Source organism: Natator depressus, chromosome 9 (genome assembly GCF_965152275.1).
Source record: "Natator depressus isolate rNatDep1 chromosome 9, rNatDep2.hap1, whole genome shotgun sequence".
Taxonomy (NCBI): domain Eukaryota; kingdom Metazoa; phylum Chordata; order Testudines; family Cheloniidae; genus Natator; species Natator depressus.
Genome location: NC_134242.1, coordinates 56092245 through 56119068, shown reverse-complemented (window position 1 = coordinate 56119068; position 26824 = coordinate 56092245). Strand labels below are relative to the sequence as shown.

General features: G+C 45.0%; 1 protein-coding gene across 1 annotated transcript in view; it reads right to left on the bottom strand.

Annotated features, from left to right (window-relative positions):
* Positions 1-5515: 5515 nt before the first annotated feature.
* The window catches only part of ZNF185 (zinc finger protein 185 with LIM domain), a 136234-nt gene continuing 114925 nt past the window's right edge, over positions 5516-26824 (bottom strand). The window contains exons 22-27 of the mRNA XM_074963041.1: positions 11555-11656; positions 10087-10155; positions 8480-8545; positions 7905-8007; positions 7001-7099; positions 5516-6173 (exon numbers count right to left, since the gene is read on the bottom strand). Coding sequence (XP_074819142.1) covers positions 7001-7099; positions 7905-8007; positions 8480-8545; positions 10087-10155; positions 11555-11656 — 439 coding nt within the window. The 3' untranslated portion in view covers positions 5516-6173. The remainder of the gene's footprint in view (positions 6174-7000; positions 7100-7904; positions 8008-8479; positions 8546-10086; positions 10156-11554; positions 11657-26824) is intronic.

Below are 26824 nucleotides of genomic sequence, written 5' to 3'. Positions count from 1 at the left end.
GTCTTTGGTAGACTTTTGGGGAAAATCCATAAAAGAACAAGGGTATTTGGAATAAAAACTGTATATAGAATAAAATTGGTGTCTTCTAATGTGCATATGGTTATAAAAATGTGGCTGTGTTAAGATTTTGCAAAGCCCTGGGATTTGCCGTGACGATGATAGCAGCAGGTGTGTTTATAACTTTGAGTTAGCTTCCCAGACCTGAAGAAGACCTCTGTGTAAGCTCAAAAGCATGCCTCTCTGACCATCAGTAGTTGGTCCAATAAAAGATATTATCTTACACACAAACCCCTTTGTCTATTTTGCTTCTTGATAACATTGCACTGAATGCATTGAAGCAGCAATACAAATAAATATAAATAAGTATGAGTGGGAAACCTGGCATGATATCTGAGCTAATGCATTGCCCTGATACAGCACCTTTCATCTAAGGAGCTCCCAGAGCTTTGCAGAAATGGACATTGTCATAATCTCCTTTTCACACAGGAAAGAAAAAGCCGATGGTCGAGGGCTCAGGGGGAATAAATCTCCATGAGATTTCCCTCAAATTGTTCCATCAGGAACTTGGCTTTGCTCCCCTTTGATTATCTTTCCTAAAACTCTGTGGAGGCAGGAGGAGGATTTATATCTATCCCCTACCCCAGTCATCCCAGTCTGCACCCCTTTCCTGCACAGATCCCTAGACAAGCAATAGGGGCTCTTTGGAGTCTAGAGAAAGTTGTTTGACTTAGCTCCTGCATTGGAGAGGAGAAATACACATGCAGAGGGTCTCTTCTGCATGCAGATCTGAAGACATGACCCCCAACTCAATCAGGAATAGAATCCAGGTCTACTAACTCCAGTTTCTCCTGCTCTAACCAGAAAGTCTCCCAACCTGTCAGCTGTGTTCCCCACCCACTCCCTATGTGAAATGCTTCTTTGTAATTTGTCCCTGAAACAGGTACTGTATGTACTTTGCTAAATGGACTCCCAGGTCATTCAGGTGCAACTCCACTTTTGGAACATAGTGTCTCTGTGTTTTTTGGCAACAGGCTATTTGGTGAGAATTTAGAGCAACTCTCAGTATGTCAGTACAGCACATGGAACATGTATTCAGACACCACTCTCAGGAAGAGCACACACTGATGAAGAGCACCATCCTGCTAACTAGGATGTCCCCGAACATGCAGAAGTCACATCTGAGGGAACACTCCTGGGAACACATGAGTAGAGTTAACTGAAAAACCAGTTTAAAAAAAATGCTTCTTTTTTTACTTTTTATACTGGCTGGAAAACTGAACATTTTTTGGTTAAAATTGATGACATTTTATTATTATCAAAAAATTGGGGAAGATTTGGAGAGAAGGGTAGTTGACAGGCAAGGATGACAAATGTGGGTAGCCAATGTGCTGCTAAGCATGGGATAGACTAAGGTCTAAAGTAATTTGAATTTTTGATTTAAAATATCTTTGGGGAAAAAAATTTGGAAAATTCTGAGCAGCTCTACACATAAGCATCCACATACTCATGGAAAGCTCCCAGGACCACAGAAGCATGCTTGGTCCTGCCTCAGTATAGGGGGCTAGACTGGATGGCTATTCAAAGTCCCTTCCTGCCCTACATATCTATGATTCTATAATTGTCCCAGGCAGGGGTAGTCCGTGGGCCAAATCCAGACCACCAAACACTTTTGTACAGACCCCAAAATCTTTTTATTTACTTATTATCATCATTATTCTTATTCTTTTTTATTACTACTTTCTCTGGAGTCTGGACCTTGACTATACCTTGACCAAGAAATTTGGACCTTGGTGAAAAATAATTGACTACCCCTGGTCCCAGGGAACTCTCCAGAGAGCAAATAAGTAGTGTCTGAGGGAGCCCCATCGAGAACATCACACGAGACAGGCTCACTTGTGCTCATTTCTAAATGCTGGAGAATTTTTCAAATGGAGAATCCCTCACACTCTTGGAATGACTGGAGCAGGAGCTTCTAATTTAGATTCCTCTGTCATGCCCAGCGGTGGCTGGTTTGGAGGGCAGTAGCTCATCCAGCCTTGAGCTGTATGCAAGGCTTTATGGCATTTAAATCCTACCTTCTCCTTTGAATACTTTGCCTCTAATTCTCACCACTCCACCTTTTCCCCAAAGCCTGATCCTTCAGAAAGTATGTGATGGCTTTATTGATGCCAATAATAATAAAGGGGGGGAGGGGAGAGATAGCTCAGTAGTTTGAGCATTGGCCTACTAAACCCAGGGTTGTGAGCTCAATCTTTGAGGGGGGCCATTTAGGGATCTGGGGCAAAAATTGGGGATTGGCCCTGCTTTGAGCAGGAGGTTGGACTAGATGACCTCCTGAGGTCCCTTCCAACCCTGATACTCTTATAATTCTATGCTAATAGTCTTAGGCCATCAGGAAAAATATTACACAGTCTATTAAACCAACTGACTCCAGTTGGCAATAAGAATGTGTTTACATTGTGACACAGGTAAGTAAATTACAGGTAACACCTCGGTGTTTATTAGAACTGTACATAGAGGTTAAACAAGTGCTATAGAGAAACACAGCAACCAACAACAATGAAGCAAAAAAACTACAATGAACTGAAGCCTATTCCACAATGCTTTGCAAGATCATATCAAACACCAAACAGGAAACTATGGAATTAGATAACAATTAGCTGCGTGTATCTTCTGCAGAAGGTGCACCTATAATAGAGTGTCATGTGCTGTGGGATTTTAAATAATCCCTTTGGACTGTGGGAGAGCCAGTCTTGCAACAAAAATAGTGCCCCAAACACATTTATCTTGTCCCAGCTATTCTTCCAGTGATTCCCAAGGTACTTCACACTAAGATTTGCAAAAGTGAGCAGTGACTGAGTGCCTCAATTCTGAGGTGTCCAACATGAGTGATGAATACTTGGAGCTATATTTTAAGGCAAGGTGGCTAAGTATTCAGGGTTTGGTGACCAACAATCTCATCTGCATAACTCTCAACAAAGTCTGAATGTGGGAGCTAAAAATTACTCAAGCTATATTTTTAGTTATGTACAACACTTGTTACAACCTCAGTTTTGTGCTTCAGCATTTGTTCTGTACATAATTTACAGTAATTTTAGAAGTGGGGTAACAGGCATTTATAGGGAAGTCAATTTAGATCTCAGAAGAGAGATATTCCTTATAATGAGGGACAGTAGAGTTGAATACTCACTGGGCATGTTATGTAAGGCAATCAGAGTCACCCCATGTGATGTTATGAGTGTAATATAATATCTCATTGAAAGGTGACATAGGGCCGGAAAGAGTTAATTAACTCACAGACTGACCTGACCCAACCCATGGTGGAACTTTAAAGACTGATTAGGAAGATATGTAAATGAATAGAGTTTTGAAATGTAAACCTGCATTGTTAGAGATAGAAGAGTAGATGTTTGCTCAGGTCTTGTGATGTAAGCAAACAAGTCTTGTCTATTGCTATAGCTTTGATTCAAAGATCAAAAAAGGAGTATTAATATTTAGGAAGACACTTGAGGGAAATAGTATTATTGTTTATATGTCTCTTTGAAAGTTGTGGTAACCTGTATCTGAACTGTTTAATGGATAAATTACCCTGTGCTAATTGCCATGATGTTGGGAGAAGGAAAGTTAAGCCTAATGTTTTCTCAGGCCAAAAGGCTGCTGGAAATGTATAAAACCCCTGGGACATGATCCTTCTTCATCTCAGATTTGCTTTGGGTTTCAAGAAGCGGAAACCCTAAGCCATAAGAACTGATTTCCCCAGTCACTCACTGGAGTCACCCTGAATATGGACATTGGACTATAACCTATGGACTATTTCCAAAGGACTTTTGGCAACTACAAGCTCATCTCTACTATGTATCTGAACCTCAAGAATTGAATTCAAGTCTGTCTGTATATTGATCTTTTAACCAACTCTCTCTCTCTTTTCTTTTTTAATACATTTTAGCTTAGTTAATAAGAATTGGCTATAAGTGTGTATTTTGGGTAAGATCTAAGTTATAATTGGACCTGGGTGTGTGGCTGATCCTTTGAGATTGGAAGAACCTTTCCTTTTATATGATGAGATAAGATTTTCAGTAATCATCATCATAACTGACATGTGTGTCTGGATGGAGGCCTGAGGCTGGGCACTTTAAGGGAACTGCGTTGTTTGGACTTCTGAGTAACCAGTGAGGTAATACAGAAGCTGTTTTGTGCTGTCTTGGTAAATCTAAGTATTGAAATATCCACCAGCTTTTGGGGTTTGTCTGGCCAGTTTTATTTGCAGTTTTATTTGCAGTTCACCCTCAATTAGGGTGGCTAATTACAGCTGGCTCCCATGGGCAGCATTGTCACACCGCATACAAAGTTAAACTAGAATTCCAGGTGAAAAAATGTGCAAGCTCTCCAAAACATGCAGCAGATATGCGTGCTGCTGAAGGAATCCACTGGAGAGTAGGAAGGGAAATTGAAGCTCACACACAATTAAGGCAAATTCAGTCTGCAAGTTCTTCAGAAAATCCATTGCAGGCAAGGGGAAAGCAAATGTCATTTACTATCATAATATGGGGATGAAGCTTCTCCTACAGCTAGATTCAGCCTGCACTGGATAAGATTCCAAGGCCCTAAGGCTGGCCTTTCACACCTTTAGTACCTGTATAGGCAGCCTGACTGATGTAATCAGATGCGCTCCGATTGTAAAAATCAAAGAAAAGGAAAGATAAAAGAGAATCCTAAAATATCAGCCTCAGAGAGAAGCTTCTGCCTGATTTCCACCCACAAATCCCACTGAAGTTAATGGTAGCTGGAGGTGCTCAGCACCTTTCAAAAATCAGACCACTTCTCTTTTGCAGAGGACACTGCCTTTTCTCCTTAATGTCGGCACTTGTCTTGTGTGCAGTTAACAAAATAAACTAAAAAATGAGGAATACTTGTGGCACCTTAGAGACTAACAAATTTATTCAGGCATAAGCTTTCGTGGGCTAAAACCCACTCCATCAGATGCATAGAGTGGAAAATACAGTAGGAAGATATATATACATAGTACATGAAAAGATGGGGGTTGCCTTACCAATTCTAACGGGACAATTCAATTAAAATGGGCTATTATCAGCAGGACGAAAAATCACATTTGTAGTGGTAATCAGGGTGGCCCATTTCAAACAGTTGACAAGAAGGTGTGAGTAACAGTAGGGGGAAAAATTAGCATGGGGAAATTAGTTTTTAGTTTGTGTAATGACCCGTCCACTCCTAGTCTTTATTCAGGCCTAATTTGATGGTGTCCAGTTTGCAAATTAATTCCAGTTCTGCAGTTTCTCGGAGTCTGTTTTTGAAGTTTTTTTGTTGAAGAATTGCCACTTTTAAATCTGGTTTCAGAGTAACAGCCGTGTTAGTCTGTATTCGCAAAAAGAAAAGGAGTACTTGTGGCACCTTAGAGACTAACCAATTTATTTGAGCATAAGCTTTCGTGAGCTACAGCATACATATGCATCCAATGAAGTGAGCTGTAGCTCACGAAAGCTTATGCTCAAATAAATTGGTTAGTCTCTAAGGTGCCACAAGTACTCCTTCACTTTTAAATCTGTTATTGAGTGTCCAGGGAGGTTCAAGTGTTCTCCGACTGGTTTTTGAATGTTATAATTCTTGACATCTGATATGTGTCCATTTATTCTTTTGCGTAGAGACTGTCCTGTTTGGCCAATGTACGTGGCAGAGGGGCATTGCTGGCACATGATGGCATATATCTCATTGGTAGATGTGCAGGTGAATGAGCCCCAATGGTGTGGCTGATGTGGTTAGGTCCTATGATGGTGTCCTTTGAATAGATATGTGGACAGAGTTGGAAACAAGGTTTGTTGCAGGGATAGGTTCCTGGGTTAGTGTTTTTGTTGTGTGGTGTGTAGTTGCTGGTGAGTATTTGCTTCAAGTTGGGGGGCTGTCTGTAAGTGTGGACTGGCCTGTCTCCCAAGGTCTGTGAGAGCGAGGGATCGTCCTTCAGGATAGGTTGTAGATCCTTGACTAATAAACTAATGGATGTTAAACTCATTCATTGTGATGAGATGGTGAGAGGGAAATAACTCCAGGAAAGGGGGAGCAGGAGATTTGGTATCTTAGCCAGTCAGGCACTGCTGGATACATTCCCATGTACACTGCTGAAGTCTTCCAACTGGCTGGCTCCTTCAGTTCTTCAAGATCTAAAAGCAAAAAGGAGAAGCTGAGTGCAAGAACTGGGTGCTACACCGAAAATGGCATTACAGAGGCCACTGGAGCAGATATAAGCATAGAAGGAGTGGGATGCGAAAGCTTAGCTAGTCTTATCTAATCAAAAGTGAAAATAAAGCAGTCGTGTACCGTGAAGCATGTGTATATATCATCAGAGAAAGAGAACCATTTCTGATCTCATTGCAATGGCTGAGGCCACTCATTTTATCTTATGTTTGTGCCTTTTATTTCAAGCTAGCTACCAAATAAAAGAAAATTAAAAAATAAATCTAGTTCCTTTTGGGTTGGCAAAAAATATAGTACAGTATCTTAGATTTAGACTTTTCATACTGCTTTTGACCTGCAAAATCTTCAGAAGCGGGAATCACTTCACCCACTACTGCAATGCTGCCACGTCTAGGCTGGAATGTGGCAACTGTTTAACAGTGCACAGTAACACTACACCACAGGGTAGTACAGGAAATGAGGAGAAATGTTGTATCCAGCTGATACTGAAGAAGATACTACCCATGTGTAACTGCCACTTCATTCACTAATCAAGCCAGGTTTCTGCTTGATTTGACCAACTGAGATCAAGATTTCTTCGTTACTAGAGAGTATGCCCAGGAAATGCTCCTCTGGACTAGCAATACATTTCTGTAGATCAGGGATTTGGAGTAACAATGTAATGGTTAGGGCTCAGTGCCTTCCAGATGAGATGCACAGAATTGTTGGCCACCCAATAACTGCCAGTGTTAGTGTTCATCATTCTTTATGCTCTCCATCCAATCATGCTAACCCTGGAAAAAGTGGCACTCACCTAGAAGAGCTTCTCATAGCACTGGTCACAGTGGACAATGTCACGATGAATGAATATTTTATCCAGGAGGTCTCCCATTGCCTTATGGCAAATCCCACACTGTGGAAACAAAAACAGGGGGTTGGATGGTTACCAGAGCCCTATTTAGAAGCATAAATAGGAAGAGGATTGAGAAATGAGTGGCAATCTCTGTATTTTTTAAGTGAACTTAAAGCTGGTGAAAGGTGCTGGATTAATGGCCCTGAGGTCTAAAAACCTCTGCTTCTGTAAAGAACAGATACAGCACAAGCCATATCACAGCAAGCTCCCCATATACACCTCACCACCTCAATGTACATCAACCTTGAGGAATGTACATCAACTTCAGGAAGAGAGGGAATGTCAGTCTCCATAACACATCCCAAACTTGGCCTCTCTGATTGGGATGCTAATTGTGTGGTCGACGTTTTAATGCAGACAATAGTCAACTGTGAATTAAGGCCACCAACTAAATTCAGATATCAGATACCTACCAGATAGCAACAAGTTTCAGTCACTATTGGATATGAAATAGTGATCTACTATTACAAACCCTCTGAGCCATCCAATGCCTGACAATCACTGTTTGTATAATCAATTTGCTATTTAATTTCATTGGATTATAAAATCAGTTCAATCAACAATGAGATCTTCTAGCTCAATAATTAGTTTATACAGTGGCCCAAGATAATTTTTGTGGGCACTTTCAAAATCTGTGGCCACATGACTTCCTACTCCAAGATGGACCCAGATCTCTTTTAATCTGCTTTTAATCTGAAAGTTTGAACAAATATTGCCTTATGATCACTTTCCCAGCCATGAGTCCCCTCCAGTTCCATTACATACTAACAAGTAGAGAATGACCTTTAGTAATAATGTCCCTTACCCTAAAGCAGTATTCATGGCAGTAAACATTGAGATGGTCTATCATTATCTTAGGGCAGTCTCGGATCTCACGGCCACAGTAAGTGCAGACACCTTCACATGACCTGTGGGGTTGGAGAGGAAAGGACTCGAATCACAACATCACCACACCTCAATAACACAAACAGTTCCTGTCCCTGACTTGGAGCAAAGGCAATCTTAGGTGTTAATCAGCACTACCATGCAATACAAAAGTGGACATCCATCCATATGTCTTGGCTGTGCCAAGAGCCAATACAGACACATCTGTGGTGTAGCAGGATTGCCAGAGTTCAAGGGAAAAGATTCCTCTGTTGTTACCCCAAAGCAGCATGGCAGCAGGAAGCACTGTTTTAATACCATCCCCAGTAACTCTGTGGCTGATGCTCTTTATTCTCCTTGGACAGTTCTAACCTTCCTTACAAGGAAGCCAAAGAAAAGGACATTATTTTACTGAATACCCAAATATGATATAAAAGACCATATAAAGTAAAGCCTCAAAGAATGTTTCTTTATAACATCCCCTTGAAATCACCCCACTGCAATGAATTTTCCTACCTCTGGGAGGCACTGCTGTGCAGGTAGCTTGCTCTCTCTATGTCAGACAAATCAATCAGGCTGTCACTGGAGAAGAGAGAGAGAGATCATTACTTGACAGTCACATGTAAGAGCGGAAACATCAATCATCAGTGCAGAGCATCCAAAAATTCTAATTGGGTCACAGTGCTGCTGAGCAACTTCCCAGCTGCCTTGTCACTGACAAGAAGGTCGTCCCTTGTCAATTAAATATCAACAGACATTTTCTTAAAAGTGAGTGCTGTGCTGGTGAAAGGCAGCAAAGTGTCATCACTGCAGACTGAACTTTCCCATACGGGCATGTACTGCATGAGGGGCAGCAGAGCAGAAGCTTTCCCTGCTCTGGTGCCAATGTGCCTCACTCTCAGCCCAGAGGGACCACTCTGATGATGAGACAGAGTAGTTTAGGCTCTATGGCCCACCCAGTGCCTGGCCTTTCTGCTAAGTATGCTAACGAGGGTGCTAACCAAGGTATATGGTTTTGTAAACTGTGCGGAGGGTATGTATACAGCAAAAGCTGTGTACAGGCTGGCTTACCCAGCTAGCTTGAATCCAACTAGGACGATAACTGAAGAGAGCGTAGTGCGGGCTTCAGAATGGGCAAGCGCTAGCATCTATGCCAAGCCCATACTACGCAGTCTGAAGCCCAAGCTGTGCTGCCTTCACTGCTATTGTTACCCACACTAATTGGATTCAGCTTAGTTCAAACAGGCTAGCTTGTACACAGCTTTTGTTGTGTACAAGCTAGACATATCCTGAGACCACAGATCCTGAGACCACTAACTCATTTTACGTTGGCCACTGGACAGACTGGGGTGAAATTCTGGCTCCACTGAAGTCTGAAAAAACTTCCATTGATTGCAGTGGGGCCTTAATTTCACACAAGGTAGCCTATTAACATTTTAGGATATCATTAATATTGATTATAGTATAACTCCCAATACCTACCCAATGTGGTAGGCACTCCATAGACAAATAAAAATCACAATCCCTACCCCAGTGAGCTTCATGTTTGTTTACTTCCTTAAAGACATTTGTGTTAGAAACACTATGGGTACCCGAGCGAATGCTGATATTCCAAATATAAAAGCACATCTCTAAGTCACTGAGGTCTGCTTTTGAGACCAGAATAGCTAGAAGCTGACAATCGTAACACTGCTGTGGCCAGCAGGTTATAAACTCTAGTGCTGTACTGCGTGAGGATAAAAATACAACAAGCATGCATTTTAACAGGATGTTAATGTTTACCAGGTGAGCATAAATAGAAAGCAAAGAGAGCCAAATACTGCTCTCAGTTATACTGGTGAGAATCTGGAATAACTTCACTGACTTTAAACAAAATTTAAAACACATTGTGAGTTTTTGCTTGAAAATAGATAATTTTCAATCAAAAATGGTCCTATTTTTGACAGAAAACCCACTACAAATCTGTTTTCACACCAAATCCAACCACTTTTGCAAATATGCAATGAAGCCCAACAGCATCAAACACTGAGATTTTGGAATTTCAGTGTGACTGTTTCACTGCCCTAACCCAACAGATGGAGTTCTGCATCTCCACTGTGGAGTGAGCCATGGACTGCCCATACCTGCTGCAGTGTGGAGTGGGAGATAACTCGCGGCTGTTCACGTACTCCTTCACAAAGAGGATCCCTTTGCTAGAGAAGGATGGAGACAGTAACAGAAACATTCACATCAGAGGAGTCAGGAACGAATGGAAGTGTGAGAGAGACAATGTGTGTGTGCGTGTGCACATGCGTGTGCATGGCAAGGAGGAAGGTGGGATGCAGGTGCTATTGGATTATCACTAATTCTCAATTTACATTCAGTTTGGCCATTTCCAACAATCTCAGGACTTAATAGCCATTAGCTATCTCTTGCTCTCTCTGTCCTTTAACATTAAAAACCTACTACTTTAGTGATATTTCGAATTATTGTCATTGCTAATTGATGGTTATCCTTTGTGTTGTTTTTCTTGCAGATCAGGAAACTGAACCTCCTTGCACTTGTCCATCCCCACACTTCGTATGCTCTCTTCAAAGTGACCTGCCCCCTGTGTGTCTGTACCTCTGTCACAGATCCTACACAAAACATCATTCCTGCCAGCATACTCCCAGAGCCTGTGAGAATGAGCTAATTAGAGACCGAGTTCAAGCAACCCATCTTTCTCCATGGTTCATTTTCATGGCTGCCTTTGGGCTACGACTAATCCTTTCTTTTTATGTGATCAAATTAAGCTGTGTTCCAGCTAAGGAAAGAAAAACAGAGCCTTTTCCTTTTGCATAGACTCTTCCAGAACCAGCATCTCAGATGAGCACTCTCTGCTTGCATAGTGATAGTTGTCATAAACAGTGTGGCACTATGCCAGGGGCACTCCAACACTAGCCAACAGACGCCCACATTGGCATCTTAGCAGGAGCTTGAAAGCTGCAGATAATTTACATTAAATGGACCGATTTCAGCTTTAAGGTGCAACCTGTGGAGACTACAAGTGCCAGCATGCAATACCCTGGCTTGGCCAAGTTTATCCGACTAGGGCACTGTGGTCCTGCAGGCCAACCTTCTATAATAAAGCTACAGGTGCCTATATGCTACATTGGCCTCTGTGGCTATATTTTGGCCTTGCCTACAGGATGCTATGCCTTTACAGAATCACCCCTCCTCAAAAGTGAGTCCAGCTTGATAGACTGGCCTGTGACCCAAATGGAATCAGAGCTTTCCAATCTGGGGCTGAGTGAGCAGGGCAGGAAGGTTTGCAAGTCGCATCACTTCATTAGGTCATTCCATATTTCAGAGCTCATAAAGTATTTATCAGCCACATGAAACAGAACAGGTGAAGTCTACTCAGTGGGCCAAATTCTAGCTTTATCTTCTATCTCTAAGGTGGCTATCACCACAGTATCTAAGCACAGTGTATGCTTACAGGGCTCCCATTTCACTGCAACAGGAGCCATTCACATGCATCAAGGACAGGATTTGGCTCTCTGTGAGGATCTGTGCATGAGAAGAGAAGTGCTCAGGATAACAAACACAGGGTAAGTCTTCTCCACTCTTTACCTTGCAGCGCTGGGGTTGGACTTGTGTCCCATGGCTGATGGGCTGTGGTACTGAAAGCTGGCAGTAGACATGGAGATCCTCTCACTTGAAGCTGAGGGAAGCCTGCCAAGAGAGGGAAAAGGCTACAAACACCTGGAACCTGAATTGCAACAGGTGTCAGGTCTGTGTGCTATGGGAGAATGGAAAAGCAAGAACACAATGACATTGTTTCAAAGGTGTGGGACAATATTAACTCCCTCAGTTGCATGAAATAGCATCCTGATTTATATTTTGACACAGGTAACATAGGCTCCTGTCCCTTCCCACGCCTGACACACACAACATCTTAGAGAGAGGAGTAGCTTTTCAGATGATTAATCCTGGGGCAGCACAGTGAAGGGAGGGTCAACTAAGAACTTCAAAAGACCAAAGTGTCATACAGAATCATGTAGCTATCTCTGTGATGGGAGAGCCATGGCCAAGTGGACAACCAGCACACAACACTGTACAACAGGAGAGGGAGAGAAACTACCTGGCCAGGTCCTTGGCACAAACTTTTAGCTTTAGAAAAAAAATGCAGTGGGACCATAAGTGCCCATAGAGAGTAGAGTGGACTGTGGTTGTTAAGATGTCACCAAAAATAGCCGTGCCTAGCAACCTGTATGAAACATAACTAATCTGCCTTAGAAGGATAAAGGGCAGAGTTCATCCTGCCTAGAGGAAAATCTTGTGGCTCCAGGATATCTAGGAATTCCATGCCTGATGTTCATACCTATATGAAGTCCCTTCTGGGTGTAAACTACAGACCCAATACTCACAGCCTGCAGGTCATGCACCCTACAGAGTGTCATGCTGTGCTTGTATGGGCTTAAATGCTGTAAAGTACTGTAGAAAAATCCACCCAATATATGAACTGCCATCTTCAACAGGCCAGTGGCATTTCTGGAGCCAATCTGACTGATCACTGGCTTTCTGGAGCTAGTGTACAGTGGGGTTTGCACTGCATATGGGAAGTCCACAAATGGAATGGCAAAGAATCTCCATCAAGCATTGTGTAGATGAGGACATACCACAGACCCATCCTGTGTAGCATCTGCTGGGAACAACTAATCCAGATTAAAGACAGTCCTGTGCATCCCAGTGGGTACAAGTGGTTCTTGTAACTGCAATCATTTTCCAGAGAGTGAGCGATCACATCACCTTCATGACATCTCTCTGCCTTGAACTGGAGGTTAAAGATCTCAACTCTGCTTCCTGGCTCCCATCCCAAAGCCACTGACTGCAGGCTTTTCCCATGGCCATCACCAGCCCCATCCCTTTACTTTCTGGTGTTATATTCTGTGCTGTCCATGCATGCTGTGACTTCCCTGTGACATAGTTACAATATTGTCTCTAGAATGGGAGTAGTACCTGTTTGTGACAGGGTGTACCTCCCCTGCACTGGCCCACAGAGATTAACTGTGCATTGCAGGCCGAGGAGGACACGCCCCTCTGCTTCAGCAGGCTGCTGAAGGGAAAGGATACAGATTGCAGGCTCTGTCTCTGGAGCTGCTACATGCCCCAACTACAGATCCAAGATGCACCAAGCCCCAGACAGATTCCAGGCTGCCTGCAGAACCCAAAGAAGGGACTGAGCCATCAGCAGCTGCATTGGCCAAGGACCCCAGAGACCCAGGGGAACAGTGAACCAACACCAAGGAAGACAGGGTAGGAAACAGCACAGGGGACTTAGACATTGCTCTGGTTGGAGAACCAGGGAACTGGTCAGTGTGTTTCGGGGGGATCCCTGCTGACTCAGTGGCAAGCAGCCCTGGGTTGGGACTTGGAGAAGCAGGGAGGGCCTGAGTCCCCATCCCGGGTGCCACACACCCCTAGATGGCACCCCACTTCCCCAACAGGCCAACACAGGCCCACGGACATGGGCAGCTTTATTGACTCCTGCCAATAGGCCACACAACCCCACAGAGGTGGGCTATTCTATTGACTCTGGTCATTGGGCCACATAGCCCCATGAGGAAGGGTACCTTTATTGACTCCAGCCACTAGGATGTACTACCTTGTATTATAGTCAGGATCACCAGCATAGGACCTAACTGGCTGTGGTACATCCTTTCCCTTTCTTTGGACCAGATGGGACCTGACACCCCATGACAGGGTGTACCTACACTGTTATAAAGAATCAATACAGCCTCAGAGAATGAACGTTAATGTGTGATGAAGAATCCACAAACATTCTGAATACTCATTATACTTCCTCATCCCCATGCCCCCAACACTGAAATTGAAATCCTCAAAACACACTGATTTAAAACATAATCCAGCTAACGGCAATGCCCTGGCCATGACTTCTGCCAGGGGTTCAATACGAACAGGCCCACTATGCTCAAGGTATTGAATGAACCAAGTGATAGCACACTATTTGGCCTCACAAATAAGGGTTTCATCCTGCTGGCTCCTTACTTTCCCATATTGGAGTCGAATTCATTGTGCCCTCTGGCTCTCATATCTGATGTCCCTGGGCTACTTCTCCCTTCATAACCTGGGACAGATCTGTTAAGGAAGCAAGAAACCCCAATAACAGCTCCTGGACATGACATGTAGCAATTCAGGTGTCAGTTAATTCCAAATATTTTGGCTCAGTGGAGATATTTTAGCTCCTTTTCTGCCCTTCCCTGCTTCACACATCCAAGTTCTGCAATGCAGCAAATCATTCAAGCAATCACACATGGCAATCAGGGGAAGTCCTGGATGACTGGAAAAAGACTAATATAGTGCCCATCTTTAAAAAAGGGAAGAAGGAGGATCCTGGGAACTACAGGCCAGTCAGCCTGACCTCAATCCCTGGAAAAATCATGGAGCAGGTCCTCAAGGAATCAATTCTGAAGCACTCAGAGGAGAGGAAAGTGATCAGGAACAGTCAGCATGGATTCACAAGGGCAAGTCATGCCTGACTAATCTAATGGCCTTCTATGACGAGATAACTGGTTCTGTGGATGAGGGGAAAGCAGTGGACGTGTTGTTCCTTGACTTTAGCAAAGCTTTTGACACAGTCTCCCACAGTATTCTTGCCAGCAAGTTAAAGAAGTATGGGCTGGATGAATGGACTATAAGGTGGATAGAAAGCTGGCTAGATTGTCGGGCTCAACGGGTAGTGATCAATGGCTGCATGTCTAGTTGGCAGCCGGTATCAAGTGGAGTGCCCCAAGGGTCGGTCCTCGGGCCGGTTTTGTTCAATATCTTCATAAATGATCTGGAGGATGGTGTGGATTGCACCCTCAGCAAGTTTGCAGATGACACTAAACTGGGAGGAGAGGTAGATACGCTGGAGGGTAGGGATAGGATACAGAGGGACCTAGACAAATTGGAGGATTGGGCCAAAAGAAATCTGATGAAGTTCAACAAGGACAAGTGCAGAGTCCTGCACTTAGGACAGAAGAATCCAATGCACCGCTACAGACTAGGGACCGAATGGCTAGGCAGCAGTTCTGCAGAAAAGGACCTAGGGGTTACAGTGGACGAGAAGCTGGATATGAGTCAACAGTGTGCCCTTGTTGCCAAGAAGGCCAATGGCATTTTGGGATTTATAAGTAGGGGCATTGCTAGCAGATCAAGGGACGTGATCATTCCCCTCTATTCGACACTGGTGAGGCCTCATCTGGAGTACTGTGTCCAGTTTTGGGCCCCACACTACAAGAAGGATGTGGAAAAATTGGAAAGAGTCCAGCAGAGGGCAACAAAAATGATTAGGGGACTGGAACACATGACTTATGAGGAGAGGCTGAGGGAACTGGGGATGTTTAGTCTACGGAAGAGAAGAATGAGGCAGGATTTGATAGCTGCTTTCAGCTACCTGAAAGGGGGTTCCAAAGAGGATGGCTCTAGACTGTTCTCAGTGGTAGCAGATAACAGAACAAGGAGTAATGGTCTCAAGTTGCAGTGGGGGAAATTTAGGTTGGCTATTAGGAAAAACTTTTTCACCAGGAGGGTGGTGAAACACTGGAATGCGTTACCTAGGGAGGTGGTGGAATCTCCTTCCTTAGAAGTTTTTAAGGTCAGGCTTGACAAAGCCCTGGCTGGGATGATTTAATTGGGGATCGGTCCTGCTTTGAGCAGGGGTTGGACTAGATGACCTCCTGAGGTCCCTTCCAACCCTGATATTCTATGATTCTATGATTCTATGATTTGGGGTTCGAAGGCCATGTAACCAGTTCCTGCAAGAGCTAACACTAATGCTTGATTACTATGTTGAGGCATCTCTTGCATAGCAGCCTGGAAATTGACCTGTCTTGAACTCCATTGGAGAAATGAAGTATTTTTATGCCCATTTTATAGATCAGGAGCTGAGGCACAGAGAGATGAGATGATTTGCCCAAGGACACAGAAACGCAATGAGATAAAGTCATGAATCATAGGGTTAGAAGGGACTGCAAGGGTCATCTAGTCTAACTCCCTGCCAAGATGAAAAAAAGGTCAGGCTGGCCACCTCGATGCAGAACCTCACACTCTCTTCTTTTGCTGAGGAGCTGAAGATCAGAGACTCTTGTTGGCTAAGGGCACAGCTACACTCCCAGAAAACACCCCAGCATGCTAAAGCTAGGGATTGAACCAGGGACCTTTCAACCTTCAGTGTAACACTCATCCAATAGAGCTACTTCGGCAACTAAATGAGCCCACATCTCCCAAGTCCCAGTCCAATGTTTGAACCTTGCTGCATTCTGTGATGTCTGGTAACACTACTCCACATTTTACTGCTGCCAATCGGTACAAAACAGGCTCCCATAGCTTGTTCTCCAATTACAGACCACAGTCTACAGGATGCCTGGGACTGGGCATAAGACTTAACTTTGCTTTCAGACCCCTAGTCACACAGCAGCTCACTCTAGGTATCTCCAAGGTCTTTCCATGACCATTCCTAACTCCCTTTCCTTCTGGTGTTGTAAACTTGGTTGTCCAGATATGATGGGATCCTCTGACTGAGCTGTGACATGCTGATGTTGTATTGCTGGCAGTTCAGATATGAAGGCATCACATGACAGGTCTCTATCATGCTGAAAGTACTCTGTCTAGAGTGGAAGTTGGACCTGTTAAATATTAGAGTCACTGCAGCCTGTAAAGTCCCCCAGAGAATGAATTTATTTGCTATGCTTAACTTTGCAACAATTAACCCATAAAGAGTCATAGTCTACATTTACTCCCACAATCCTAGAGCTGAACTTCCCAACACAATACGTGGATGCAAAATTCAGTAGTGCTATTAGTGATGCTCTGATCAACCCGGTTCCAAGGAATTAAACATGATCAAGCACATTCAGGAAGTGAAATCCTAGTTCTCTTGTCATTATTAATAGATGTATACAATCATACAGAGGGAATTTTGCCATTGACACTGGTGGGGTCAGGATTTCATCGAGGGTATGTATCAATTCATGGAAACAACAGGGATGAAAAGCCAAGATCCATCCAAGATAACAAGTAAATGGTTGATCCCACCGACTCCTTACTTTGCTGAGTTTAGGTCAGGCTCCTTGTGCCTCCTGGCTCGAGGACTCTCCTGACTCATCTCTCTGCTACTCAAAGTTCTCTCTTTGTAATCTGGAGCAATCCTGGTAAAGGAGGAAAATGCCTATGAATGCCTTCAGCACTTGTATCTGAACCAGTCAGGGGTCAGCTCAGTGCACTGAGAAAAAGGGGTCAAACCAGACTATGTAAAGAGTGGTAAGTAGCTGCTGTGGCAAGGCATCTTCTCGGTCTCACCAGCCTGCACTGTTTTTAGCCTTGGTGAGATGGGCTTGGAGTAAAACAGTCCCTCTTGGCTGTACAGGGGCAGTCTGTCCTTCTCTCAGCCAGTGTTTTGGGCTTGTTTTTCCTCCCTACATGGTTGGGCTACTTGGGTCGGCAAACAGTGCACCCTCGAGAGGCCAACAGCATTGCCATGCTTGATTCTGAATCTATGTTTTACTCTGAAGTGGAAAGGTTGTAGCGACAAGAACCACCTTGTTACTCTTAAAAAGAAAAGGAGTATTTGTGGCACCTTAGAGACTAACCAATTTATTTGAGCATAAGCTTTCGTGAGCTACAGCTCACTTCATCGGATGCATAAAGTGGAAAATGCAGTGAGGATGTTTTATACACACAGACCATGAAAAAATGGGTGTTTATCACTTCAAAAGGTTTTCTCTCCCCCCACCCCTCTCTCCTGCTGGTAATAGCTTATCTAAAGCAATCACTCTCCTTACAATGTGTATGATAATCAAGGTGGGCCATTTCCAGCACAAATCCAGGGTTTTACAAGAACGTCTGAGGAACAGTGGGGGGGGGGGGGGGAAACAAGGGGAAATAGGTTACCTTGCATAATGACTTAACCACTCCCAGTCTCTATTCAAGCCTAAGTTAATTGTATCCAATTTGCAAATGAATTCCAATTCAGCAGTCTTTCTCGCTGGAGTCTGGTTTTGAAGTTTTTCTGTTGTAATATTGCAACTTTCATATCTGTAATCGCGTGACCAGAGAGATTGAAGTATTCTCCGACTGGTTTATGAATGTTATAATTCTTGACATCTGATTTGTGTCCATTTATTCCTTTACATAGAGACTGTCCAGTTTGACCAATGTACATGGCAGAGGGGCATTGCTTGCACATGATGGCATATATCACATTGGTAGATGTACATCCTCACTGCATTTTCCACTTTATGCATCCGATGAAGTGAGCTGTAGCTCACGAAAGCTTATGCTCAAATAAATTGGTTAGTCTCTAAGGTGCCACAAGTACTCCTTTTCTTTTTGCGAATACGGACTAACACGGCTGCTACTCTGAAACTTGTTACTCTTGCATTTCTTTCTTTGTTTTGGTGCATCCACTTCAGAGAGGCATGGTCCGTGACGAGGGTAAACCTCCGTCCAAGTAGGTAGTAGCCTAGGCTTTCAATGGCCCACTTTACCGCCGGGCATTCCTTCTCTACTACGGCATATTTTCGTTCTCTGGGCAGGAGTTTCCTACTGATGAACAGAACTGGGTGTTGTTCTTCTCCGACCATTTGCAAAAGAACCGCTCCCAACCCAACCTCAGAGGCATCGGTTTGTAAGATAAACTCCTTCTCTGGTAGGTGCAGAGGGCGGTCTGCAGATCTGCAAAAGCCTCCTCAGCCTCACTGGTCCATCTTACTATGTCTGGGCCACGGGCTTTTGTTAGGTCTGTTAACGGGCATGCCCTGTAGCAAAATGGGGGATGAAATGCCTATAGTATCCAACTAGTCCCGGGAATGCTCTGACCTGTTTCTTCCAGTCTGGTCAGGGCCAATTTTGTATTGCCTCTAACTTATTCAGCTGGGGCTTCACCATGCCCCTCCCGATGATATACCCGAGGTATTTGGCTTCTGCTATCCCAGTCACGCATTTGGAGGGATTTGCAGTCAGCCCCGCCCACCTTGGGGTGTCCAGGACTGCTTCCACCTTCTCCAAGTGTGTCTCCCAGTCTGGGCTACGTATAATGATGTTGACGAGATAGGCGGCCACGTACCTGCCATGTGGCTGCAACAGCTTATCCATGAGACATTGGAAAGTTGTGGGAGCCCCATGTAAACCAAAAGGGAGGACAGTGTACTGATACAGTCCCTCTGGTGTTGAAAAGGCCATCTTCTCTTTGTCCAGGGGGATTTGTCAATAACCCTTGATCAGGTCAAGAGTGGACAAAAATCGTGTTTTTCCCAATCGGTCAATTAGCTCATCTATCTGGGGTATACTGTACACATCAAATTGGGACACTTCATTCAGTTTCTGGAAGTTGTTGCAGAACCTCATACTGCCATCGGGCTTAGGTACTAGGACAACTGGACTGGACCATTGGCTATGAGACTCTTCAATGACTCCTAACTTCAGCATTTTCCTGGCTTCTGTCTTGATCTCTTCTCTTTTCGCCTCCGGGATCCAGTATAGCTTGACATTCACCTTCACTCCAGGATCTGTGAGGATATGATGGTGAACCTTGGTAGTCCTGCCTGGCTTTTCCAAAAATACGTCCTGGTTGCTTTTGATCATGTTGATCACTTCAGTTCATTGGACAGGGGTCAATTCCGGAGATATTCCCACTTGGCCATGCCGGTTGCTTTTAGGTGGTGGCGACCCTAGAGTAACCACATGAGCTTCTTTGTCTTGCCACGGTTTCAACAGGTTTATATGATACATCTGTTCTGGCTTCCGGTGACCAGGCTGTTGGACCTTATAGTCAACCTCTCCAATGGCTTCTATTATCTTGTACGGCCCCTGCCACCTGGCCAGAAGCTTGCTCTCCGCTGTGGGTACAAGCACCATTACCCGATCTCCCACCTGGAATTTTTGGATCGTCGCTCAGCGATTGTAGTATGTCTGTTGGGCCCCTTGTATCCTCTCCATGTGTTCCTGTACTAAGGGGGAGACTTGGGCTATCCTGTCTTTTATCTGCAACACATGCTTGATGATGTTTCTCCCTTGGTTCAGCTGTTCTTCCTAACCTTCTTTGGCAATGTCCAGGATGCCACGGGGATGGCGAACATAGAACCAGCTCGAATGGGGAAAACCCAGTTGAAGTCTGAGGAACCTCCCTTATAGCAAACATTAGGTACAGCAGCAGGGAGTCCCAGTTCTTCCCATCCCGGCTCACCACTGCATAAATTCTGGGCCAAAAAAACCTCTGTAGAATTCAGTCGAGGGTTTTATCTACCCCTAAATGCCTCCCAAACAGATGGCTGTGGGCTAGATCCAGCACACCCCTCTGATGCGTCTACGGTTCTAAGAGCTGTTCCATGACTTGCTCTTGGACCCAGACTACGCTGTATAGCAGATCCCTCTTTATCATATAATATGGCCCTGGACCCTTGGTTCTCCCTTCCACAGGGACCCCATTCACCTCAACTACTTCTTTACGAATATTGCTATATATCGGATCATTGGCCTGATCCTGCCCAAAATTCTCCAGCGAGGGTCCAATTGGCCCAAACTCAGGGGAATCTATTTCCGTCTCCCCTTTGGGGGCGTGGGGGGGGGTCCCTATGAGGACTGGATATGGGAGTTTCGGGACCACCCCCACCATCACCTTAGTGGGGTTTCCCAGGACTTCTATTTTTACCGGGATGGTCGGGTAGTAATTGACATCCCCATGTACACAGGATATTCCTGTGCGTTTGGCCCGGGATAGTTGGTCTTGCCCGACTAGTTTTCCCGAGACCAGCGTGACCGCGCTTCTCAAGTCTACTAACGCGGAGGCCTCTATGCCATTCATTTTAACTGGTCTAGTATACCTATGGGGGACCATCGCAACCCCTACTAGATTTATTAGGTCGCATGGTCCTCCTAGATCACCCAGGTAGCATTGCATGGGCTCTTCTAGGTTCGGGCATTGGGGAGCTGTATGCCCTATTTCTCCACATGCATAACATCTGTACCCTGCTCGGGGCAGCCCCCTATTTTTCAGGCTGTTGGGCCTCACCCCCCGAGGCTTTCTCCCCAAGTCCCTCCGCGATCTCCGGTCACTCTTCAGCCTCCTTCCTCCTCTCCATAGTTCTACCCGGGGCTATGGCAACTCAGGCCCTCGGCATAGAGACTTGCCTCCTATTCCGGCGCTTTCCTTCCCCGGTGGTCCAAGAAAGTTCTTTGGCCGCTAGGTGTCTCTCTACGAGGGCAACTAGCTCATCATAGGAGGAGGGATCATTTTGACTGACCCATCCTTATATGTCCGTCTTGTGTACCTGTCCAAAACTATGATTTCCACAATTTTCTCCAGGCCATGGGTCTCAGGGTGCAGCCACTGCTGGACTAGGTGGATCAGGTCAAACAGCTAGGACCTCGGCACTTTGCTGTCCTGGTGTTTCCACTCGTGGAACCACTGGGCCCTTATAGCTGTCGTCACACCAGACCTCGCCAGGATCTCCGCCTTCAGCTGGGAGTAATCTGTAGCTGCTTCTGTTCTCATGTCAAAATACACCTTCTGGGCCTCCCCACACAGAAAAGGAGCATGGATACTAACCCACTGGTCTTGGGGCCAGGCCTCCCGCAGGGCCATTCTCTTGAACGCAAGGAGATATGCCTCTACGTCGTTGTCCATCATCATCTTCTGTAAGTAGCTGCTTGCCCACAGGAGCTGGGTCCTATGGGGGCCATGCATCAGAGTGGTCAGGGCCTTTAGCTGGTTCACAGCCTCATGCAGGGTGGCTTGATCCTGGGCCGCCTGGCTCATCAATAATTGATTCGTCTCCTGCTGTATTCGCACTGACTCCTGCGGGGTAGCCATCTGAACCCTGGTAGCCTCTTGTTGGCTGCAGTGTCCTGCACCAATGCCTTCAATACAGCCTCCATTTTTTGTTGTTATTGTTGGGGATGATTTACCCTGCCCCGAGATGGTTTGCCATGAATTCTCACTCACAGATCCCACTCTGACACCACATGTGGCAAGGTGCCTGTGCTGTTTTTAGCCTTGGTGAGATGGGCTTGTGCTAAAACAGTTCCTCTTGGCTGCATAAGGGCAGTCCATCCTTCTCTCAGCCAGTGCTTTGGGCTTGTTTTTCTCCCTTCATAGAATCATAGAATCATAGAATATCAGGGTTGGAAGGGACCCCAGAAGGTCATCTAGTCCAACCCCCTGCTTGAAGCAGGACCAATTCCCAGTTAAATCATCCCAGCCAGGGCTTTGTCAAGCCTGACCTTAAAAACCTCTAAGGAAGGAGATTCTACCACCTCCCTAGGTAACGCATTCCAGTGTTTCACCACCCTCTTAGTGAAAAAGTTTTTCCTAATATCCAATCTAAACCTCCCCCATTGCAACTTGAGACCATTACTCCTCGTTCTGTCATCTGCTACCATTGAGAACAGTCTAGAGCCATCCTCTTTGGAACCCCCTTTCAGGTAGTTGAAAGCAGCTATCAAATCCCCCCTCATTCTTCTCTTCTGCAGACTAAACAATCCCAGCTCCCTCAGCCTCTCTTCATAAGTCATGTGCTCTAGACCCCTAATCATTTTTGTTGCCCTTCGCTGGACTCTCTCCAATTTATCCACATCCTTCTTGTAGTGTGGGGCCCAAAACTGGACACAGTACTCCAGATGAGGCCTCACCAGTGTCGAATAGAGGGGAACGATCACGTCCCTCGATCTGCTCGCTATGCCCCTACTTATACATCCCAAAATGCCATTGGCCTTCTTGGCAACAAGGGCACACTGTTGACTCATATCCAGCTTCTCGTCCACTGTCACCCCTAGGTCCTTTTCCGCAGAACTGCTGCCTAGCCATTCGGTCCCTAGTCTGTAGCGGTGCATTGGATTCTTCCATCCTAAGTGCAGGACCCTGCACTTATCCTTATTGAACCTCATCATATTCCCTTATGGGAGGGAATACAGCCTCCCCTCCTGGAGAGGCTTGCTCCCTTGCTGTTGCTCGCCTACTGGTAGCTTGACTCCTTTTCTCTCTCTCCCCCCCACATCCTCCCAACAGGGGAGGGTTTAAAAAAATCTCAGGCAGCCCTTAGTTGGAATCAGCTGATCCTCATTGATCTCAGGTAACTACCTCTCAGCTGACCCTAATTCAGGGGTGGCCAGCCTGAGAAGGAGCCAGAATTTACTAATGTACATTGCCAAAGAGCCACAGTAATATATCAGCAACCCCCATCAGCTCCCCCCGGCTCCCTGCTCCCAGTGCCTCCCACCCACCGACAGCCCCGCCTCCCCCTCCCTCCCTGCACCTCCCCCTCCCTCCCTGCACCTCCCGATCAGCTGTTCCGTGGCATGCAGGAGGCTCTGGGGGGAAGAAGGGAGGAGCAAGGGCTCGGCAGGCTCAGGGGAGGGGGTGGGGAGGGGTGGAGTGGGGGCAGAGCCTGTGGCAGAGCCAGGGGTTGAGCAGTGAGCACCCCTCGGCATATTGGAAAGTTGGCGCCTGTAGCTCCAGCCCCAGAGTCAGTGCCTATACAAAGAGCCACATATTAACTTCTGAAGAGCTGCATGTGGCTCCGGAGCCACAGGTTGGCCACCCTTGTCCTAACTGATCTCTGCTATTTTCACAACAGGAGGAAAGAGCTGTAAAGACATCTTTACTTTAGACACCAAAATCCATAATTCTTATGAAAACACCAATATTCAATGTGAATATTCATCAATACAATAGACTCCCATTGGGGTTATGGTTTGCTGGCTTGCTGCCATGAGAGAAAATACATTAGTCCTAGCTAGATGATCCGTACTTGCCTGATGCTAAATGGTTGGTAAGAAACAGGTACTTCCAAGATACAGAAACAAAACATAGCATAGCACTCTTATCTAGCACTTTTCATTAGTAGATTTCAAAGCACAAGGGAGTTGAATCAAGAGATTGTGAAGCTCTGAGAACCAGCACTGTCTCGACCACACTGTCATGATGAGAATTATTTTGGGGTGATCTTGCTTCTGTTTGAGAATAACCTGTGGGATGAATGAACCAGGGATGAGACCTGATCCCCATCACAAGAGAAAGACTTTGGTTAGTGAACCTGACCTGGGAATCGCTCACGAGCAGATTTAATTACTTGTTGTCTTTCGTTGTGAATAGGTCGACTGCTGGAATACCCCAGGTTTGAAAGATGGTCCTCAGCACACTGTTCTTGAAGAACCACTCAGGATTCTGGGAGAATCTCCTCTAAGTGAGTGGCAATAAGAGTAATGTCTTCCTTGATGCAAAAATCCCAGAGTCTCAGCACTTCTTGGCAATGCTGATTGGACCGTGCCCCTCCTTGTCTGTTTACACAGTATATTGCGGTTGTATTGTCGGTCAGTATCAGGACCAACAAGCCCTTGATGTGAGGGAGAAAAGCACAGCAAGCCTTGTGAACTGCTCAAAGTTCAAAGACATTGATATGAAGAGCTGCTTCTCATTCTGTCCATAATGCTTTGGTTTGTTAGTCCCCTAGATGTGCGGCCCACCCTATCAGAGAGGCATCTGTAATGATTGTCTGGTTGTTAGGGAGCAAGAAAACAGTACACCTCCACATATGTGTTCTGATCCATTCAATCTAGGGACCATACGACCACAGGAAGAACATGGACCAACTTGTCTGGTTGACTGACTAACATCAGCCACCCTTGAAAGATGCTCAGGTGTAGCATGGCACGAAAGGTCACATAAGCATGTGGACTATTAGCATTAAACCTCCTTGGACTATGGTGGTAGGGTGAAAGTTGGGAGATAGGCACAACTGGTGAATGGTGTCAAATCTGTCTTGTGAGAGAAAAACCATCTAATTCATGGAATCAAGTAGGGCCCCAATGAACTTGATTTTCTGCATCAGGCTTAATGTGGATTTTCCTTTGTTCAGCATGAGTCCCAGACCATCAAAAAGATGGAAGTTCAACTGATGGAGACACAGGCTGACAGCCCAGCTCTTTCCTGAGTACCTGAGGAGTCCCAATGATGTTCTGAGTCCTTCTTTGCAGAAGGAGAAGAAGAAGAACCCTTCTTTGGCCTCAAATGGCTGCGGTCTCTGTGTGGGACCTCTTTTTATAGATTCATAGATATTTAGGTCAGAAGGGACCATTATGATCATCTAGTCTGACCTCCTGCACAACGCAGGCCACAGAATTTCACCCACCACTCCTACAAAAAAAACCTCACACCTATATCTGTGCTATTGAAGTCCTCAAATCGTAGTTTAAAGACTTCAAGGAGCAGAGAATCCTCCAGCAAGTGACCCGTGCCCCATGCTACAGAGGAAGGCGAAAAACCTCCAGGGCCTCTTCCAATCTGCCCTGGAGGAAAATTCCTTCCCGACCCCAAATATGGCGATCAGCTAAACCCTGAGCATATGGGCAAGATTCATCAGCCAGATACTACAGAAAATTCTTTCCTGGGTAACTCGGATCTCACCCCATCTAATAGCCCATCACAGGCCATTGGGCCTATTTACCATGAATATTTAATTACCAAAACCATGTTATCCCATCATACCATCTCCTCCATAAACTTATTGAGTTTAATCTTAAAGCCAGATAGATCTTTTGCCCCCACTGCTTCCCTTGGAAGGCTATTCCAAAACTTCACTCCTCTGATGGTTAGAAACCTTCATCTAATTTCTAGTCTAAATTTCCTAGTGGCCAGTTTAGATCCATTTGTTCTTGTGTCCACATTGGTACTGAGCTTAAATAATTCCTCTCCCTCTCTGGTATTTATCCCTCTGATATATTTATAGAGAGCAATCATATTTCCCCTCAACCTTCTTTTAGTTAGGCTAAACAAGCCAAGCTCCCTGAATCTCCTTTCATAAGACAAGTTTTCCATTCCTCGGATCATCCTAGTAGCCCTTCTCTGTACCTGTTCCAGTTTGAATTCATCCTTCTTAAACATGGGAGACCAGAACTGCACACAGTATTCCAGGTGAGGTCTCACCAGTGCCTTGTATAACGGTACTAAAACCGCCTTATCCCTACTGGAAATACCTCTCCTGATGCATCCCAAGACCGCATTAGCTTTTTGCACAGCCATATCACATTGGCAGCTCATAGTCATCCTATGATCAACCAATACTCCAAGGTCCTTTTCCTCCTCCGTTACTTCTAATTGATGCGTCCCTAGCTTATAACTAAAATTCTCGTTATTAATCCCTAAATGCGTGACCTTACACTTCTCACTATTAAATTTCATCCTATTACTATTACTCCAGTTTACAAGGTCATCCAGATCCTCCTGTAGGGTATCCCTGTCCTTCTCTAAATTGGCAATACCTCCCAGCTTTGTATCATCCGCAAACTTTATTAGCACACTCCCACTTTTTGTGCCAAGGTCAGTAATCAAAAGATTAAATAAGATTGGTCCCAAAACCGATCCTTGAGGAACTCCACTGGTAACCTCCCTCCAGCCTGACAATTCACCTTTCAGTAGGACCCGTTGTAGTCTCCCCTTTAACCAATTCCTCATCCACCTTTCAATTTTCTTATTGACCCCCATCTTATCCAATTTAACTAATAATTCCCCATGTGGCACGATATCAAACGCCTTACTAAAATCTAGGTAAATTAGATCCACTGCGTTTCCTTTGTCTAAAAAATCTGTTACTTTCTAAAAGAAGGAGATCAGGTTGGTTTGGCACGATCTACCTTTTGTAAAACCATGTTGTATTTTGTCCCATTTACCATTGACTTCAATGTCCTTAACTACCTTCTCCTTCAAAATTTTTTCCAAGACCTTGCATACTACAGATGTCAAACTAACAGACCTATAATTACCCGGATCACTTTTTTTCCCTTTCTTAAAAATAGGAACTATGTTAGCAATTCTCCAATCATACAGTACAACTCCTGAGTTTA